Source organism: Nerophis ophidion, linkage group LG24, assembly GCF_033978795.1.
Source record: "Nerophis ophidion isolate RoL-2023_Sa linkage group LG24, RoL_Noph_v1.0, whole genome shotgun sequence".
NCBI lineage: Eukaryota > Metazoa > Chordata > Actinopteri > Syngnathiformes > Syngnathidae > Nerophis > Nerophis ophidion.
Genome location: NC_084634.1, coordinates 1641118 through 1663617, shown reverse-complemented (window position 1 = coordinate 1663617; position 22500 = coordinate 1641118). Strand labels below are relative to the sequence as shown.

At 36.2% G+C, this 22500-nt stretch overlaps 1 protein-coding gene across 4 annotated transcripts in view; it reads right to left on the bottom strand.

Moving 5' to 3' along the window:
- LOC133542396 (A-kinase anchor protein 6-like) overlaps nucleotides 1-22500 on the bottom strand; it is a 169516-nt gene that overhangs the window by 28212 nt on the left and 118804 nt on the right. For all 4 annotated transcript variants that reach the window (XM_061886461.1, XM_061886464.1, XM_061886463.1 and 1 more), the window contains exon 17: nucleotides 18254-18469. In XM_061886461.1, the coding sequence (XP_061742445.1) occupies nucleotides 18254-18469 (216 nt within the window). The remainder of the gene's footprint in view (nucleotides 1-18253; nucleotides 18470-22500) is intronic.

The window sequence follows — 22500 nt, the reverse complement described above, 5'->3', positions numbered from 1 at the left end:
TTATATTTTCCATTATATATTTCACGTAATAAGTTTTACGTGCTATATTTTACGTGTTATGTAACCTACGTTATATTTCTCATTATATCTTTCACGTAGTAAGTTTTACGTGTCATATTTTATGTGTTTCACGTGTTATGTAACCTGTGTTATATTTTCCATTACATCTTTCACGTAATACGTTTTACGTGTTATATGTTACGTGTTATGTAACCTGTGTTATATTATCCGTTACATCTTTCACGTTTTAAGTTTTACGTGCTATATTTTACGTGTTATGTAACCTGTGTTATATTATCTGTTATATCTTTCACATTATACGTTTTACGTGTTATGTAAACTGTGTTATGTTTGCCGCTATATCTTTCACGTAACACATTTTACGTGTTATATTTGACATCTTATGCTATGTTACATTTGCTGAGTGTTATGTGTTTTATTTGATATATTTTGTATTTTATACCTTGTTTTTTTAGCGAGAACCAGTCGATCACATCACCAATCCCCCCCATCCGCCCCATCTCCTGTCCCGGAGTCGACCCCCCGACAAGCCAGCACCCAGATGACGGTGCGGCAGAGTGCAAGGGCAGGCTCGGGCCGACACCGGACAAAGCCAACCGACACGACAACACGCAAGAACGAAGCTGGCAAGTTCGCCAGCCCCGACAACCACCCTGTGCATGGGCTGCTACAAACCACATTATCCCCCCCCCCCCCGCACCGGATCCAGCAGCCACGGCCGCCCACAACACACACAAACGGCAGCAGAAACAACGACTGAAACACCCCTGACAACCGGCACCACTCGATTAAATCAAAGCGACCGAAAAACCCCGACCGACAACTACACACCAACAGGATAATGGAAACCAGCAGACGCCAGCTAGCCAGAAAGCCCGAACGCCAACCCGCAAACGAGAGATATCAACACCACCCCTTACTAAAAGACTACTAAAAGACTCCACCCCCAAGTCCAAACCCGCACTAACACACCACCGCCCAAACAACCGAGACCCAGCACCAAACAAGAGGGCTGCACTGCTCCCGCATCGAGCCAACAACACAGAACCCACAACGCAAAGCCGGAACAACATAATAGTGAGAGTCCAGTCCATAGTGGATCTAACATAATAGTGTGAGAGTCCAGTCCATAGTGGATCTAGCATAATAGTGTGAGAGTCCAGTCCATAGTGGATCTAACATAATAGTGAGAGTCCAGTCCATAGTGGATCTAACATAATAGTGTGAGAGTCCAGCCCATAGTGGGTCTAACATAATAGTGTGAGAGTCCAGTCCATAGTGGATCTAACATAATAGTGTGAGAGTCCAGTCCATAGTGGATCTAACATAATAGTGGGAGTCCAGTCCATAGTGGATCTAACATAATAGTGAGAGTCCAGTCCATAGTGGATCTAACATAATAGTGTGAGAGTCCAGTCCATAGTGGATCTAGCATAATAGTGTGAGAGTCCAGCCCACAGTGGATCTAACATAATAGTGTGAGAGTCCAGTCCATAGTGGATCTAACATAATAGTGGGAGTCCAGTCCATAGTGGATCTAACATAATAGTGGGAGAGTCCAGTCCATAGTGGATCTAACATAATAGTGAGAGTCCAGTCCATAGTGGATCTAACATAATAGTGAGAGTCCAGTCCATAGTGGATCTAACATAATAGTGTGAGAGTCCAGTCCATAGTGGATCTAACATAATAGTGTGAGTTCAGTCCATAGTGGATCTAACATAATAGTGTGAGAGTCCAGTCCATAGTGGATCTAACATAATAGTGGGAGAGTCCAGTCCATAGTGGATCTAACATAATAGTGAGAGTCCAGTCCATAGTGGATCTAACATAATAGTGAGAGTCCAGTATATAGTTGATCTAACTTAATAGTTAGAGTACAGTCCATAGTGGATCTAAAGTAATAGTGAGAGTCCAGTCCATAGTGAATCCAACACAATAGTCTGAGAGTCCAGTCCACAAGTCGGCAGCGCAGAGACGTCCCCAACTAATGCACAGATGAGCTTGTGGCCACCCAACCAGAGCAGAAAAGAAGCGTCAGATCAACTGTTTAAAAGGGAGTGAAGTCGACTTACATCAAGGCCATGGTGGGTCCCTACCACACTTAGCCCCCCACAAACCCCAAGTGTCTAACATGCAGTTAAATCTAAGAGACGGACGAGCAGGGGACAAGCCAGGAGGACTGGAGCCCCATACATGCCGAGGCGTCTGGCTGCTCCGGGGTCAGTCGCGGTCCCGCTTAAGTCGGGGAAACCGGCAGGGAAACAAGCGAGCTGCGTAAAGGTCAGTGTGTGTGTGTGTGTGTGTGTGTGTGTGTGTGTGTGTGTGTGTGTATTTACGCCACCTGTTTGCGACTTTACTCCCCAGACACGGGCGCGCTTCAAACTATTTATGCTAATCCCGCCTCCTCGCTGAGGAGCACTTCTTTTACATTTCCTTTACATTTTTCCAATAAATATTAAACACTATGACAATGAAATGGGATTTCCAAACACACACACACACACACACACCCACACACACACACGCACACACACACACACACACACACACACACACGGTCTTTCATCTGCTCCCTGGCTGTGTGCAGTTTAGCATATTTGTGGCTGGCCTGCTTGTCTAAACAGCAAATAGGATGCACAACACGGCAGACAGGATCAAGAGGACAAGCCCGCCGTGTGTGTGTGTATATGTGTGTGTGTGTGTGTGTGCGTTCTTGTATGTCTACCCTCCTGAGACCCCAAAAAGTTCAGTCCATATGAGGACCGGTAAACAACTTCCGTCATTGTGAGGACCGGTGAACAAGTTCCGTCCATATGAGAACCGGTGAACAAGTTCCGTCCATGTGAGGACCGGTGAACAAGTTTCGTCCATGTGAGGACCGGTGAACAAGTTCCGCCCATGTGAGGACCGGTGAAAAAGTGAGGACTTAAACCGTGGTCCCAATACGGAAAACCATCGCATCTGATAGAAAACGTCTCATTTGAAATCTATCAACATGAAGGTGGTCCCAAAAAGGAGGGATATTGTTCTAATTGACTGTCTGTCGGTTTTAAAAGTGGCCAACATATGAAATAACAAGCGTGTGTAAATTAACATGTGAAGTGCTCCCCCTCTGGTCAACATTTGTAATAACAAGTGCGTGTAAGGAATTTAAATGCGCCCCCTTTGGCCAAAATTTAATAAAACATTTAAATAAATATGTATATATAGACCTACTGTAATAACTTGAAGTAAATAATAAAGACTAAAAAACAATTACTAACCAAAAATTTCCCCAAAAAATATGAACTGGAGGATCCCATTTTTTTTATATTTGCATAGTATTTATGATTAATGTTGTAAATACAAATTTGTATATATCTAGAAAGGGTGGTCCTAAAGAGGTCGGCTTTTTTCTCAGGTCCCAAGAAGGTGAGAAATACAAGAATGTGTGTGTGTGTTCTTGTAGGTCTACCCTCCTGAGACACCAACAAGTTCCGTCCATATGAGGACCGGCGAACAAGTTCCGTCCATATGAGGACCAGTGAACAAGTTCCGTCCATATGAGGACCGGTGAACAAGTTCCGTCCATATGAGGACCGGTGGACAAGTTCCGTCCATAAGAGGACCAATGAACAAGTTCCGTCCGTGTGAGGACCGGTGAACAAGTTCCGTCCATATGAGTACTGGTGAACAAGTTCCATCCATATGAGGACCAGTGGACAAGTTCCGTCCATAAGAGGACCAATGAACAAGTTCCGTCCGTGTGAGGACCGGTGAACAAGTTCCGTCCATATGAGGACCGGCGAACAAGTTACGTCCATATGAGGACCGGTGGACAAGTTCCGTCCATAAGAGGACCAATGAACAAGTTCCGTCCGTGTGAGGACCGGTGAACAAGTTCCGTCCATATGAGTACTGGTGAACAAGTTCCATCCATATGAGGACCAGTGGACAAGTTCCGTCCATAAGAGGACCAATGAACAAGTTCCGTCCGTGTGAGGACCGGTGAACAAGTTCCGTCCATATGAGGACCGGCGAACAAGTTACGTCCATACGAGGACCGGCGAACAAGTTCCGTCCATATGAGGACCGGTGAAAAAGTGAGGACTTAAACCGTGGTCCCAATACGGAAAACCATCGCATCTGATAGAGAACGTCTCATTTGAAATCTATCAAAATGAGGGTGGTCCCAAAAAGGAGGTATATTGTTCTAATTGACTGTCTGTCGGTTTTAAAAGTGGCCAACATATGAAATAACAAGCGTGTGTAAATTAACATGTGAAGTGCTCCCCCTCTGGTCAACATTTGTAATAACAAGTGCGTGTAAGGAATTTAAATGCGCCCCCTTTGGCCAAAATTTAATAAAACATTTAAATAAATATGTATATATAGACCTACTGTAATAACTTGAAGTAAATAATAAAGACTAAAAAACAATTACTAACCAAAAATTTCCCCAAAAAATATGAACTGGAGGATCCCATTTTTTTATATTTGCATAGTATTTATGATTAATGTTGTAAATACAAATTTGTATATATCTAGAAAGGGTGGTCCTAAAGAGGTCGGCTTTTTTCTCAGGTCCCAAGAAGGTGAGAAATACAAGAATGTGTGTGTGTGTTCTTGTAGGTCTACCCTCCTGAGACACCAACAAGTTCCGTCCATATGAGGACCGGCGAACAAGTTCCGTCCATATGAGGACCAGTGAACAAGTTCCGTCCATATGAGGACCGGTGAACAAGTTCCGTCCATATGAGGACCGGTGGACAAGTTCCGTCCATAAGAGGACCAATGAACAAGTTCCGTCCGTGTGAGGACCGGTGAACAAGTTCCGTCCATATGAGTACTGGTGAACAAGTTCCATCCATATGAGGACCAGTGGACAAGTTCCGTCCATAAGAGGACCAATGAACAAGTTCCGTCCGTGTGAGGACCGGTGAACAAGTTCCGTCCATATGAGGACCGGCGAACAAGTTACGTCCATATGAGGACCGGTGGACAAGTTCCGTCCATAAGAGGACCAATGAACAAGTTCCGTCCGTGTGAGGACCGGTGAACAAGTTCCGTCCATATGAGTACTGGTGAACAAGTTCCATCCATATGAGGACCAGTGGACAAGTTCCGTCCATAAGAGGACCAATGAACAAGTTCCGTCCGTGTGAGGACCGGTGAACAAGTTCCGTCCATATGAGGACCGGCGAACAAGTTACGTCCATACGAGGACCGGCGAACAAGTTCCGTCCATATGAGGACCGGTGAAAAAGTGAGGACTTAAACCGTGGTCCCAATACGGAAAACCATCGCATCTGATAGAGAACGTCTCATTTGAAATCTATCAAAATGAGGGTGGTCCCAAAAAGGAGGTATATTGTTCTAATTGACTGTCTGTCGGTTTTAAAAGTGGCCAACATATGAAATAACAAGCGTGTGTAAATTAACATGTGAAGTGCTCCCCCTCTGGTCAACATTTGTAATAACAAGTGCGTGTAAGGAATTTAAATGCGCCCCCTTTGGCCAAAATTTAATAAAACATTTAAATAAATATGTATATATAGACCTACTGTAATAACTTGAAGTAAATAATAAAGACTAAAAAACAATTACTAACCAAAAATTTCCCCAAAAAATATGAACTGGAGGATCCCATTTTTTTATATTTGCATAGTATTTATGATTAATGTTGTAAATACAAATTTGTATATATCTAGAAAGGGTGGTCCTAAAGAGGTCGGCTTTTTTCTCAGGTCCCAAGAAGGTGAGAAATACAAGAATGTGTGTGTGTGTTCTTGTATGTCTACCCTCCTGAGACACCAACAAGTTCCGTCCATATGAGGACCGGCGAACAAGTTCCGTCCATATGAGGACCGGCGAACAAGTTCCGTCCATATGAGGACCGGTGAACAAGTTCCGTCCATATGAGGACCGGTGGACAAGTTCCGTCCATAAGAGGACCAATGAACAAGTTCCGTCCGTGTGAGGACCGGTGAACAAGTTCCGTCCATATGAGTACTGGTGAACAAGTTCCATCCATATGAGGACCAGTGGACAAGTTCCGTCCATAAGAGGACCAATGAACAAGTTCCGTCCGTGTGAGGACCGGTGAACAAGTTCCGTCCATATGAGAACCGGTGAACAAGTTCCGTCCATATGAGGACCGGCGAACAAGTTCCGTCCATATGAGGACCGGCGAACAAGTTCCGTCCATATGAGGACCGGTGAAAAAGTGAGGACTTAAACCGTGGTCCCAATACGGAAAACCATCGCATCTGATAGAAAACGTCTCATTTGAAATCTATCAAAATGAGGGTGGTCCCAAAAAGGAGGGATATTGTTCTAATTGACTGTGTCGGTTTTAAAAGTGGCCAACATATGAAATAACAAGCGTGTGTAAATTAACATGTGAAGTGCTCCCCCTCTGGTCAACATTTGTAATAGCAAGTGCGTGTAAGGAATTTAAATGCGCCCCTTTGGCCAAAATTTAATAAAACATTTAAATAAATATGTATATAGAGACATACTGTAATAATATGGAAGTAAATAATAAAGACTACAGAACAATTACTAACCAAAATTCCCCCAAAAATATTAACTAGAGGCTTCATTTTTTTTTATATTTGCATAGTATTTATGATTAATGTTGTAAATACAAATATTTATTTATCTAGAAAGGGTGGTCCTAAAGAGGTCGGCTTTTTTCTCAGGTCCCCAGAGGGTCAGAACTACAAGAATGTGTGTGTGTGTGTGTGTGTGTGTGTGTGTGTGTGTGTGTGTGTGTGTGTGTGTGTGTGTGTGTGTGTGTGTGTGTGTGTGTGTGTGTGTGTGTGTGTGTGTGTGTGTGTGTGAAGGCTCTAAACAACAACAAAATGGGCGGCGTGACGCCCGCTGGCGGCCGGCGTGGCGAGGGGAGCAGGGAGAGGCGAATTAGAGCGGTAGAAGGATTGTTCACGGAGGAGGAAGACGAGGGGGAGGAGTTTGGTCACGGAGGAGGAGGAAGACATGATGAAGATTGTCTCATCAGTTTTCTCAACGCACTTCCTGCTCCGCCTCCACCGCTTCCTTTACCCCTGGCACTAAACCGAGCCCCCACCCCCATAGGACTGAGAGTAAGTACACAAGTGTACACACTAATGTGTTTTAAAACATTAAGTGTAAGTACACACGTGTACTCTAAAGACTAAGTGTAGGTACACATGTGTACACACTAAGGTACTTGAAATACTAAGTGTGAGTACACAAGTGTAAACACTTAGTTACCGAAAAGACAAAGTGTAGGTAAATAAGTGTACACACTCAAGCACTTAAAAGACGAAGTGTAAGTAGACAAGTGTAATCACTAATAAACTTAAAATACAAGTGCACCCAAAATACTATGTTTGAGTACACAAGTGTACACACTAATGTACTTAAAATACTAAGTTTAAGTGCACATGTGTACTCTAAAGACTAAGTGTAGGTACACACGCGTACACACTAAGGTACTTGGAATACTAAGTGTGAGTACACAAGTGTACACACTTAATTATCGAAAAGGCAAAGTGTATATACATAAGTGTACACGCTCAAGCACTCAAAAGACAAAGTGTAAGTAAACAAGTGTACATACTAATGTATTTAAAATACTAAGTTTAAGTACACAAGTGTACATACTAAGGTACTTAAAATACTAAATGTAAGTACACAAGCATACACACTAATGTGATTAAAATACTAAGTGTAAGTACACGACTGTACTCAAAAGACTCAACGTAAGTACACAAGTGTAGACTTATGTACTCAAAAGACTAAGTGTAAGTACACGGGTGTACTCTACAGACTAAGTGTAAGTATACGTGCACACACTGAGATACTTAAAATACTAAATGTAAGTACACAAGTGCACTCAAAATACTAAGTAGAAGTACACAAGTGTACTTAAAATATTAAGTGTAACTACACAAGTGTACTTAAAATAATATGTTTAAGTACACAAGTGCACTTAAAATATTAAGTGTAACTACACAAGTGTACTTAAAACCATAAATGTAAGTACACAAGTTTGCTTAAAATACTCAGTGTAAGTACACACGTGTACACACTAAGGTACTTAAAATATTAGATGTAAGTACACAAGTGTACTCAAAATACTAAATGTAAGTACACAAGTGTACTTAAAATACTATTTACAAGTACACAAGTGTACTTACATTATTAAGTGTAACTACACAAGTGTACTTAAAATAATAAGTGTAAGTACACAAATGTATTTAAAATATAAAGTGTAAGTACAGGAGTATACTTAAAACATAAGTGTAAGTACACAAGTGCCTCAATGGGACCCAGCGAACGTATAAAATGGAATTGACTTATGCTCCTCCCCCTCGGTCCTGACCAATGGCCTTTGAGCAAGAAGATGTTTCCATTGAGCGTCGTGTGCTCTCCGGGTGTCATGTGACTTCTTCTCCGCCATCTTGGCTGGGATGCAAGGTCTTCTGAGATCAAAGTCTCCGCCTCCTTGCCAAGATAAAAGTCCCACGTCTCGTTGGTCCTCACAGCTTCTGGAAGTTTCCGACACGGAGGTCACGTGACTCGCACGCCAGGTGGCCGCACTAACCTGTTGGCGGCGGGGAATGGGCGGAGTCACGAAGTTCTACGCATTAACGGCGACTTTTCTCAACGTGAGGAAGGAAGGAAATAGAAATTGGAGAAGGTCAAAGAGCGAAGGGGGGGGGGTGGGGGAGAGGAGGGGTTAGCGGGAATCGAACAGCGGGAGAAAGGATTCATCTCCACGCAACCACAGGAGGCGGAGCAACACACTCGCTGATAAGAAAGTCGCTTGTTGATCCCTCCGCGCGCGCGCGTGTGTGTGTGTGTGTGTGTGTGTGTGTGTGTGTGTGTGTGTGTGTGTGTGTGTGTGTGTGTGTAGGAGGAGGAAGGACATATCAGAAGGGAATGAGGAAGGAGCAAACCAAGGAAGGAAAAAAGAAAAAGGAAAGTAAGACGAAGGAAAAATGGAAAGGAAGGAAATTAGGGAAGAAAAGAAGGAAGAAGAAAAGGAGTCGATGAGGAAAGAGAAAGAGGACAGACAGACAGGGAATGAAGGAAAAGGATTCGGAAATGTAGGAAGGATAGAAGGGCAAAGGAAACGGAGACCGAACATAAATAATGATGAAAAGGAAAGAGGAAAGAAGAACAAAGAAAAGCAAGTGAAAAAAAAAGGAGGAGAAAAGGAAAGAAGAACCAAAGGAAAGGAAGAAGGGAAGAGGGGAAGAAGACATGTTGAAAGAAAAGGAGGAAATGAAGGAGGGGAAAGATGAAAAAAGTAAGGACAAAGGGAAGGAAAAATGAAGGAGGGGAAGGAGGAAGGAAGGAAGAATACAAGGATAAGAAAGAGGAAAAGGGAAGAGAAAGACAAAATAAGTAAAGCAATAGTTGAGAGAGAGAAAGAAGGATGTGAAGGAAGGGAAAGAGGGAAGAAGGAAGGAGCAAAGGTCAAACAAGAGGAAGGAATGATGACAGGAAATAAGAAGGAAAGAAGTAAAACTCAATGAAAGAACAAAAGAGGAAGGGAAAGACTAGAGGGAGGAAGAAAGAAAAGAGGGAGTAAATGAAGGTAGAGAAAGAGGACAAAGGGGAGGACAAAATCAAGGAAAAGAAGGAAGAAATGAAGGAAGGGAAAGATGAAAGAAGTAAGGACAATGAAAAAAGAATATAAGGATAAGAAAGACGGAAAAGGAAGCAACAATTGGGAGAGAAAAAGAAGGAAGTGAAGGAATGACAGGAAGATAGGAAGGGAAAGAGGGAAGAAGAAAGGAGAAGAAGGATGGAGAGGAGGTCAAACAAGAGGAAGAAATAATGACAGGAAATAGAAAGGAAAGAAGAACAAGTCAATGAAATAATAAAAAAAGGGAGGGAAAGACTAGAGGAAGGAAAAAGGAATAGAGGGAGTAAATGAAGGAAGAGAAAGAGGACAGAAAGACAGGAAATGAAGGGAAAGAAGGAAGAAATGAAGGAAGGGAAAGATGAAAAAAGTAAGGAGAAAGGGAAGGAGGAAGGAAGAAAATAAATAAGGATAAGAAAGAGAGAAAAGGAAGAGAAAGACAAAATAAGGAAAGCAACAATTCAGGAAGAAAAAGAAGGAAATGAACAGGAAGACAGGAAATTAAGGAAGGGATAGAGGGAAAAGGGAAGGAGAGAAGGTCAAACAAGAGGAAGGAATAATCACAGGAAATAAAAAGTAAAAGTCAATGAATGAATAAAAAAAGGGAACGACTAGAGGAAGGAAGAAAGAAGAGAAGGAGTAAATGAAGGAAGAGAAAGAGGAGAAAGGGGAGGACAAGATGAAGGAAGAAACAAAGGAAAGGAAAGAGGAAAATAAATGAAAGAAAAAATGAAGGAAGGGAACAATGAAAGAAAAAGTAAGAAGAGAAGGAAGGAAAAAGAACAAAATAACTGGAAATGGAAAAAGAAAAGAGAAGAACTGAAATAAAAGAGGAGGAAATAAAGGAAGAGAAGATGTTAGGAAAGAAGAATAAATGGAAGGGAACAACATAAAGAAAAAAGGAAAATAAATAAATAAATGAAGGAAGGGTAGGATGAAAGAAGTAAGGACAGGAAGAAGGAAAGGAGATTATAAGAAATGAAAGAAGGGAAACAGGTCAAAAAGGAAAGAGGAAATAAATGAAGGGAGGGAAAGAGGACAGAAGGACAGGAAATGAAGGAAGAGAAAGAGGACAAAGGTGAGGACAAGATGAAGGAAGAAACAAAGGAAAGGAAAGAGGAAAGGATGAAAAAGGAAATGGAAGAAGAAATGAAGGAAGGAAAACAGGTCAAAAAAGGAAGAAAGAGAAAACAAATGAGGGAAGGAAAAGAGGACAGAAGGAGAGGAAATGAAGAGAAAGAAGATCAAAGAAAATGAAGGAAAACAGGAAGAAGGAAATGTGTGTACTATTTAAAAATAGTGTGTACTATTTAAAAATAGTGTGTACTATTAGTGTGTACTATTTAAAAATAGGGTTTACTATTAGTGTGGACAATTAATCTATAAAATAGTGTGTACTATTAGTGTGTACTATTAGTGTGTACAAAGTATACAATATTGTGTACTATTAGTGTATACAAGGTATGAAATAGTGTGTACTATTAAAGTGTCAAGGTATAAAATAGTGTACTATTAGTGTGTGCAAAGTGTAAAAAAGTGCATACTATTAGTATGTACAGAGTGTAAAATAGTGTGTAATATTAGTGTGTACAAAGTGTAAATTAGTGTGTACTGTTTGTGTGTACGAAGTGTAAAACAGTGTGTACTATTAGTGTGTGCAAAGTGTAAAACAGTGTGTACTATTAGTGTGTACAAAGTGTAAAATAGTGTGTACTATTAGTGTGTACAAAGTTTAAAATAGCGTGTACTATTAGTGTGTTCAGAGCGCAAAATAGTGTGTACTATTAATGTGTTCAAAGTACAAAACAGTGTGTACTATTAGTGTGTACAAAGTGTAAATCAGTGTGTACAATAATGTTTACAAAGTGTAAAACAGTATGTACTATTAGTGTGTAAAAAGTATACTATTAGTGTGTACAAAGTGTAAAACAGTGTGTACTATTAGTGTGTACAAAGTGTAAAATAGTGTGTACTATTAGTGTGCACAATCTAAAATTAACATGTTTACTATTAGTGCGTACAATCTATAAAATTGTGTGTACTATTAGTGCGTAAAATCTATAAAATATTGTGTATTATTAGTCTGTACAAGGTATGAAATAGTGTGTACTATTAAAGTGTCAAAGTACAAATTAGTGTGTTCTATTAGTGTGTGCAAAGTGCAAAATAGTGTGTACTATTAGTATGTACAAAGTGTAAAATAGTGTGTACTATTAATCTGTGCAAAGTGTAAAATAGTGTGTACTATTAGTCTGTACAAAGTGTAAAACAGTGTGTACTATATGTGTGTGCAAAGTGTAAAACAGTGTGTACTATTAGTGTGTACAAAGTGTACAATAGAATGTACTATTAGTGTGTTCAAAGTGCAAAATAGTGTGTACTATTAATGTGTTCAATAGTGTGTAATATTAGTGAGTACAATCTATAAAATAGTATGTACTATTAGTGTTCTAAAGTGTAAAACAGTGTGTACTATTAGTGTGTACAAAGTATACAATAGTGTGTACTGTTAGTGTGTACAAAGTATACAATAGTGTGTACTGTTAGTGTGTACAAAGTATAAAATATTGTGTATTATTAGTGTGTACAAGGTATGAAATAGTGTGTACTATTAAAGTGTCAAAGTACAAATTAGTGTGTTCTATTAGTGTGTGCAAAGTGTAAAATAGTGTGTACTATTAGTGTGTACAAAGTGTAAAATAGTGTGTACTATTAGTGTGTACAAAGTATACAATAGTGTGTACTATTAGTGTGTACAAAGTATACAATAGTGTGTACTATTAGTGTGTACAAAGTATACAATAGTGTGTACTATTAGTGTGTACAAAGTATACAATAGTGTGTACTATTAGTATGTACAAAGTGTAAAATAGTGTGTACTGTTAGTGTGTACAAAGTATACAATAGTGTGTACTATTAGTGTGTACAAAGTATACAATAGTGTGTACTATTAGTGTGTACAAAGTATACAATAGTGTGTACTATTAGTGTGTACAAAGTATACAATAGTGTGTACTATTAGTGTGTACAAAGTATACAATAGTGTGTACTATTAGTGTGTACAAATTATACAATAGTGTGTACTATTAGTGTGTACAAATTATACAATAGTGTGTACTATTAGTGTGTACAAAGTATACAATAGTGTGTACTATTAGTGTGTACAAATTATACAATAGTGTGTACTATTAGTATGTACAAAGTGTAAAATAGTGTGTACTGTTAGTGTGTACAAAGTATACAATAGTGTGTACTATTAGTGTGTACAAAGTATACAATAGTGTGTACTATTAGTGTGTACAAAGTATACAATAGTGTGTACTATTAGTATGTACAAAGTGTAAAATAGTGTGTACTGTTAGTGTGTACAAAGTATACAATAGTGTGTACTATTAGCATGTAAAAAGTGTAAAATAGTGTGTACAAAGTATACAATAGTGTGTACTATTAGTATGTACAAAGTATACAATAGTGTGTACTGTTAGTGTGTACAAAGTATACAATAGTGTGTACTATTAGTGTGTACAAAGTATACAATAGTGTGTACTATTAGTGTGTACAAAGTATACAATAGTGTGTACTATTAGTGTGTACAAAGTATACAATAGTGTGTACTATTAGTGTGTACAAAGTATACAATAGTGTGTACTATTAGTGTGTACAAATTATACAATAGTGTGTACTATTAGTGTGTACAAATTATACAATAGTGTGTACTATTAGTGTGTACAAAGTATACAATAGTGTGTACTATTAGTGTGTACAAATTATACAATAGTGTGTACTATTAGTATGTACAAAGTGTAAAATAGTGTGTACTGTTAGTGTGTACAAAGTATACAATAGTGTGTACTATTAGTGTGTACAAAGTATACAATAGTGTGTACTATTAGTGTGTACAAAGTATACAATAGTGTGTACTATTAGTATGTACAAAGTGTAAAATAGTGTGTACTGTTAGTGTGTACAAAGTATACAATAGTGTGTACTATTAGCATGTAAAAAGTGTAAAATAGTGTGTACAAAGTATACAATAGTGTGTACTATTAGTATGTACAAAGTATAAAATAGTGTGTACTGTTAGTGTGTACAAAGTATACAATAGTGTGTACTATTAGTGTGTACAAAGTATACAATAGTGTGTACTATTAGTATGTACAAAGTGTAAAATAGTGTGTACTGTTAGTGTGTACAAAGTATACAATAGTGTGTACTATTAGTGTGTACAAAGTATACAATAGTGTGTACTATTAGTGTGTACAAAGTATACAATAGTGTGTACTATTAGTGTGTACAAAGTATACAATAGTGTGTACTGTTAGTATGTACAAAGTGTAAAATAGTGTGTACTGTTAGTGTGTACAAAGTATACAATAGTGTGTACTATTAGTGTGTACAAAGTATACAATAGTGTGTACTATTAGTGTGTACAAAGTATACAATAGTGTGTACTATTAGTATGTACAAAGTGTAAAATAGTGTGTACTGTTAGTGTGTACAAAGTATACAATAGTGTGTACTATTAGCATGTAAAAAGTGTAAAATAGTGTGTACTATTAGTGTGTACAAAGTATACAATAGTGTGTACTATTAGTATGTACAAAGTATACAATAGTGTGTACTGTTAGTGTGTACAAAGTGTAAAATAGTGTGTACTATTAGTATGTACAAAGTATACAATAGTGTGTACTATTAGTATGTACAAAGTGTAAAATAGTGTGTACTGTTAGTGTGTACAAAGTATACAATAGTGTGTACTATTAGTGTGTACAAAGTATACAATAGTGTGTACTATTAGTATGTACAAAGTGTAAAATAGTGTGTACTGTTAGTGTGTACAAAGTATACAATAGTGTGTACTATTAGTGTGTACAAAGTAAACAATAGTGTGTACTATTAGTGTGTACAAAGTATACAATAGTATGTACTATTAGTGTGTACAAAGTATACAATTGGTAGTGTGATCTACTAATACCGTGCTCAGTATTTAAGAGGTGTGTAAAGTCTTCATCCTGCGGCGGGACACACACACACACACACACACACACACACACACACACACACACACACACACACACACACACACACACACACAATGATGGCCTGGGGTGTGTGTGTGTGTGTGTGTGTGTGTGTGTGTGTGTGTGTGCATGATATGCTATCTTAACAGAGCGCTAATTCAATTAAGAGGAAGGTTAGCTGGGGGGGAGGAGCTTGTGTGTGTGTGTGTGTGTGTGTGTGACATATAAAATATAATAAAATAGAATGCCTACATTTTGCAGGGGTTAGCGACATGCTAACTGAGCGTTTCAAGGCTAAAGCCCGCCCCAGAATAGATCAGGTGACATGTGACCACGCCCCCACAGTGAGGCATCAAGGCCAGGCTCATTTGCATATGCTTGCATAAGCTAACGCTAGGCTAATGTGAGGATGCTAGCTGATTAGCATCGCGTTAGCATGGGATCCTGCGCCCGCCTCCAGACGCCATTTAGCCTACTATCAATCATCAACTTTGTTTTGGAGTGTGAAAATATTACTTATGTTTGTTTTTGAGTCTTATTGTCCACTTAAAACCTCTTTTTTTGCTTTTTGGCGCTTATAAAAAAGTAATACTACCTCAAAAGTAATAGTACATTAAAAGTGATAACACGTATAAAGTAATACTACGTAAAGAGTATTAATACTTATAAAATAATAATAAATAAAAAGCAAAAATACATTAAAATGATTGCATTAAAAGTAATAAGAGGTATAAGTTAAAATTACTTAAAAAGTAATATTACGTAATAGGTAAAATAATTAATACTTATAAAATAATAATAATAAAAAGTATTACATTAAAAGTGATAAAACACATGTGTAATATTACGTGAAAAGTAATATGTTAAAAGTAATATTACGTAAACGGTAATAGTACATTAAAATAATTTATACTTATAAAATAATAATAATAAAAAATATCTAATTAAAAGTAATAATACATATAAAGTAAGATTATGTAAAAAGTAATAATATATTACAATTAAAAATACTTATAACGTGGTGATGAATAAAAAGTAATAAAATGTTAAAAGTATTAAAGTAATAAGATGTATAAAGTAAAATTACGTAAAATTAAATAATGTATTAAAAATAATACTACGTAAAAAGTATTGCAATAAAGGTGGTAATACGTATAAAGTAATATTCCGTAAAACGTATTAATATATTAAAAGTAAAAATACTTTTAAAGTTATGATGAATAAAAAGTAGGAAAACATTAAAAGTATTAAATTATTAGTAATAATACGTATAAAGTAATATTATGTAAAAAGTAATAATACATTAAATGTAAATTTACCTAAAAAGTAAAAGTACGTAAAAAGTATTAGTACATTAAAAGTGATAATATATTAAAATTATTACGTCAAAAGTAGTATTACGTATAAAGTTAATACTACGTAAATAGTAATATGTTAAAAGTAATATTACGTATAAAGTATTATTACATTAAAATAATTGATACTTAGAAAATAATAATACTAAAAAGTATTACATTAAAAGTGATAATACATATAAAGTAATATTACGTAAAAAGTAATAATGTATTAAAAGTAATATTACGTAAAAAGTATTACAATAAAGGTGATAATAATCAATCAATCAATCAATCAATGATTATTTATATAGCCCTAAATCACTAGTGTCTCAAAGGGCTGCACAAACCACAACAACATCCTCGCTAGAGCCCACATAAGTAGAAAGTAATATCACGTCAAAAGTATTAATATAATTAAAGTATTAAACTATAAGTAAAAATATGTATAAAGTAATATTACGTCAAATGTATTTATATAATAAAAGTACAAAAACTTATACATTTATGATGAATAAAAAGTAATAAAACATTAAGAGTATCCAATTATAAGTAACTAATATGTATGAAGTAATATTACATGAAAAGTATTCATACTTTGTAAAATAATAATAATTAAAAAGTAATAATAAATCACAAGTATTACATTAAAAGTAAAAAGAGGCATAAGGTTATATTACATAAAAAGTAATATGTTAAAAGTAATATTACGTGAAAGGTAATAATACATTCAAATAATTAATACTTATAAAGTAATAATAATAAAAAGTATTACATTAAAAGTGATAACACGTATAATGTAATATTACGTAAAAAGTAATAATGTATTAAAAGTAATATGACGTAAAAAAGTATAAAAAGAAAGGGGATAATAAGTATAAAGTAATATTACGTAAAAAATTATTAATACTTATAAAATAATCATAAATAAAAATTAATATAAATTCAAATTATTACATATATAGTAATAAGGTAATCATACGTAAAAATCAATATGTTACAAGTAATATTACGTAAAATGTAATAATACATTCAATTAATTAAAACTTATAAAACAATAATAATAAAAAGTATTACATTAAAAGTGATAATACATATAAAGTAATATTACGTAAAAAGTAATAATGTATTAAAAGTAATACTACTTCAAATTATTACAATAAAGGTGATAATACCCATAAAGTAATAATACGTAAAAAGTACTAATATATTACAATTAAAAATACTCATAAAGTTATGATAAATAAAAAGTGATAAAACATTCAAAGTATTAAATTATAAGTAATAATATGTATAAAGTAATATTACGTATAAAGTAATAATACATTAAAAGTACTATTACCTAAAAAGTAAAGGTACATAAAAAGTAATACATTAAAATTATTACATTAAAAGTAGTAATACGTTTAAAGTAATAATACATTAAAAGTATTACATTAAATTAGTAATAAGTATAAAGTAATATTTCGTACAAAGTAAGAATACATTAAAAGTAATATTGCGTTAAAAGAAATAACAAAAACTAATAATAAATAAAAAACTACTAATACATTAAGTAATAATACATGCAAAGTAAATAATTAGAATTAACAAAGCAAACATTTTGTTGAGTTAGGTCATTATTTTATTGCATTTTTTAAAATTGTTTTACTTGTCAAGCATTACTGCAAACAACATCCATAACCAGCATTTTATTAATGAATTCATGTGTTTATTTATTTGTGTATTTATTTATTCATACATTCATTCATTAATTTTTTTACTTTATTTGATTAAAATGTACTTATTTGTATTATTCATGAAATATTCAACTAATAGTAAAACTAGAATTATTCATTACAAACACATTCAATAATTGATTATTTATTTATTGCTGTTTTTATGAATTATTTATTTGATGCTGCCATTTATTTCATGAATTTATTGTTGTTTTATCAGTACATGTTTTTATTACCAATGCAAAATGATCAGAGCATTTATTTTCTATTATTTTAGTATAATTGTTGAAAGCATACATTAATTAATGACTAATCAATTAGTGATTTATTTTCTTTGATAATTTTTAATGTCCAGTAGCTCGTTTTGAAGGCCTCACTTTGATAAAGAAGGTGAGAAACAGTGAAGGTGAGGACTTTGATGTCAAGCTCAGCTAGCTTAGCAACCACGGAGCTACATTTGTCATTTTTTTTAATGCAGGTTCAGGCCTGAGACTGTGTGGGCGGGAGGCGGGACATTGGGGAAGAAGCCCCGCCTACCTTGAAGCTGGCCAGCTGTGCGGAGGCGGCGGTGTCCCGGCGAAGGCAGGAGTTGAAGATGAGGAGCTCGGTGTGTCGCAGCCACGCCTTCAGCTCCTTGATGCGCGCCTGCAGCTGCTCCAACATGAGCGGGTCCGCCGCCGCAGCGGGGCATGCATCGGCAGCGGGGCGCCGGCTCTGTGGCTGGCCGGACCCGGAGTGACCGGAGAGAATGTTCTGCAAGCAGAGAGAAAAAAAGAACATTTGTGGCAAAAAATAAAATAAAATTGGCCGCGTAAAACTTTAGCATGCTAACGTGGAAAAAGTTAGCTTACTTCGAAATCGGTGCCAAGTATCAAAAGCCGGGATTTGTAGGTTTAAACAAACATAATTAGCAACAACACTTGCATGCTAACAAAGAAAAGGTTAGCATATTTGTAAGTTTGTGCCAAGTATCAAAAGCTATCATTTGTAGGGTTTCAAAAGAACAAAATTAGCAACAATGCTCACATAAAACATTAGCATGCTAACATAGAAAAATTTTGCATAATTCTACGTTGGTGCCAAGTATCAAAAGCCGGGATTTTAAGGTTTAAACGAACATAATTAGCAACTGCGCTAGCATAAAATGTTAGCATGCTAACAGAAAAGGTTATCATATTTCCAAATTGGTGCCAAGTATCAATAGCCGGGATTTTAAAGTTCAAACGAACATAATTAGCAACTGCGCTAGCATATAACGTTAGCATGCTAACATAGAAAAATTTAGCATCATTCTACGCTGGTGCCAAGTATCAAAAGCCGGGATTTTAAGGTTTAAACGAACTTAATTAGCAACTACGCTAGCATAAAACGTTAGCATGCTAACAGAAAAGGTTATCATATTTCCAAATAGGTGCCAAGTATCAAAAGCCGGGATTTTAAGGTTTAAACGAACATAATTAGCAACTGCGCTAGCATAAAATGTTAGCATGCTAACAGAAAAGGTTATCATATTTCCAAATTGGTGCCAAGTATCAATAGCCGGGATTTTAAAGTTCAAAAGAGGATAATTAGCAACTGCGCTAGCATATAACGTTAGCATGCTAACATAGAAAAATTTAGCATCATTCTACGTTGGTGCCAAGTATCAAAAGCCGGGATTTTAAGGTTTGAACGAACTTAATTAGCAACTACGCTAGCATAAAACGTTAGCATGCTAACAGAAAAGGTTATCATATTTCCAAATAGGTGCCAAGTATCAAAAGCCGGGATTTTATGGTTTAAACGAACATAATTAGCAACAATGCTCACATAAAAGGTTAGCATGCTAACATAGGAAAATGTGCATACTTCTAAGACTTCGAAGGGGAAGGGGGATGGGGGCATTAGCGTATTAGCATCTTTAGTGTTAGCAGCGTGGAAAGATCATGTGACCTGGCGAGGCGAGGACTGGAAGACGTCCTCACTTTCTTGATTAATTCGGGCGACAGCTGGCGTTGCTCATCAGGACGATGAAAGGCGGCGACGTGACTTTGTTCCCGGGAAGAAACAAAAACTCTCCTGTCGACCGCGCTCGCCGTCGCCGCCATCTGTGAGCGTCTCATCTCAACAACACCCGCCACCCCCCCAGCCCCCATCCCCCGACCACCGTCTCCACGTTAGCGAGTGCTCCAACACGTGTAAGTGTCTCTTTCCCCGCGCATTCCATCTCGGAGAATTGAACGTTAGCGGCAGACGGGGCGTCGCTCTTCCGCCGCGGCAAGCAGGCTGTGATTAAACTTCACGCTAGGACCGCCGCCAGGGGACAGATGCATGCTGGGAAGCGGAAGGGAAGCCATACCGTCGGAAAAAAGGTTTGACGCTAAACTGAACCTCGGAAAGTGTTCATATGTAACATTAGAAAGTTAGCGTACTTCTAAGATGGTGCAGAGTACCAAAAGCCAAGATTTTTAGGTTTAAACGATCAAAATTATCAACAAAGCTAGCATAAAACTTTAGCATGCTAACACAGAAAACGCTAGAATACTTCTAAGATGGTGCCAAGTATCAAAAGCCAAGATTTTTAGGTTTAAACGATCAAAATTATCAACAAAGCTAGCATAAAACTTTAGCATGCTAACACAGAAAACGCTAGAATACTTCTAAGATGGTGCCAAGTATCAAAAGCCAAGATTTTTAGGTTTAAACGATCAAAATTATCAACAAAGCTAGCATAAAACTTTAGCATGCTAACACAGAAAACGCTAGAATACTTCTAAGATGGTGCCAAGTATCAAAAGCCAAGATTTTTAGGTTTAAACGAACGAAATTGTATTTGATAAAATCCAACAGCAAGAATAGACATTTGAAAGGCAATTTAAAATAAATAAAGAATAGTGAAGAAGAGGCTGAATAAGTGTAGGTTATATGAGGCAGAAATAAGCAACTGCTATGTTAAGCTAAGAGTCATTCAAATAACTAGAACATATAGAACATGCTAGAACAGGGGTCACCAAGACCAGGTCGCCCGTAAGGACCAGATGAGTCGCCCGCTGGCCTGTTCTAAAAATAGCTCAAATAGCAGCACTTACCAGTGAGCTGCCTCGATTTTTTAAATGTTATTAATTTACTAGCAAGCTGCTCTCACTTTGTCCGATAATTCTAAGAGAGACAAAACTCAAATAGAATTTGAAAATCCAAGAAAATATTTAAAAGACTCGGTCTTCACTTGTTTAAATACATTCATTTATTTTTTTACTTTGCTTCTTATAACTTTCAGAAAGGACAATTTTAGAGAAAAAATACAACCTTTAAAAATGATTTTAGGGATTTTTAAACACATATACCTTTTTACCTTTTGAATTACTTCCTCTTCTTTCCTGACAATTTAAATCAATGTTCAAGTACATTTATTTTTTTATTGTAAAGAATAATAAATACATTTTAATTTAATTCTTCATTTTAGCTTCTGTTTTTTCGAGGAAAAATATTTGTGAAATATTTCTTCAAACTTATTATGATTAAAATTCAAAAAAAATATTCTGGCAAATCTAGAAAATCTTTACAATCAAATTTAAATCTTATTTCAAAGTCTTTTGAATTTCTTTTAAAAAAAAAATCTGAAAAAATCTAGAAGAAATAATGATTTGTCTTTGTTAGAAATATAGCTTGGTCCAATTTGTTATATATTCTAACAAAGTGCAGATTGGATTTTAACACATTTAAAACATGTCATCAAAATTCTAAAATTAATCTTAATCAGGAAAAATTACTAATGATGTTCCGTAAATTATTTTTTTGATTTTTCTCAAAAAGATTCGAATTAGCTAGTTTTTCTGTTCTTTTTTTCGGTTGAATTTTGAATTTTAAAGAGTCGAAATTGAAGATAAACTATGGTTAGGTTTTTTTTTCCTGTTTTCTCCTCTTTGAAACCCTTCAATTAAGTGGCGTCACTATAGACAGACATTTTAAACTAGACAAACAAGTCAATGGCGTTTTAAAATCGTGTTTTTATCACCTTCGTCTTTTAGTAAAGGTTAAACCCTTTTTATCTTTTAACCTTTTTGAACAAGTGGTGCATGCTTTTATTTCAATGCACTTTATGCTGGCATTAGCCAAAAAGCTCTCTCCCGGTTGCAGTTAGTCCAGAAGGCGGCAGCAGGACTTTGAACAGGGGCCAGGAAACGCCAGCATAGAACCCCAATTCTTCAGAGTTTGCACTGGCTTCCTGTTCATGTTAGAATTGATTTTAAAACATTGCTGTTTGTTTTTAAATCTTTACATGGACTGGTGCCCAAGACCAGACTTAAGACCAGGGGTCGGCCCTAAGCTCTGGAACACTCCGCCTCTTCATGTTCAAACTGCTTCCACAGTGGACTCTTTTAAGTCTCGTCTTAAGACCCACTTTTATTCTTTGGCTTTTAACACTACGTGAGTTGTGTGGTCCTCTGTCCTCTGTTGTCTTCTGTGTTTTTTATACACTTTGATTTCTATTTTATTGTTTTAATTGATTTTAGCCTTTAAAATAGTTATTAATCATATTTGTTTTTATATTGTTTTTATTTTTATTTATTTTTTGTTTTATTCAGTCATTGGTGGAGCATAATATTGTTTTTAACATGGCTGTGCAGCACTTTGGAAATGGTATTGTTGTTTAAATGTGCTATATAAATAAAGTGGATTGGATTGGATTGGATTGGATTGGATTGGATTAAGTGTTTTTTTCATCATTTTTTTTCCACAAAAAGGAAAAAAAATGACGGACAGAAATACCCATTTTTTTATATATATAGATTTATTTATTAAAG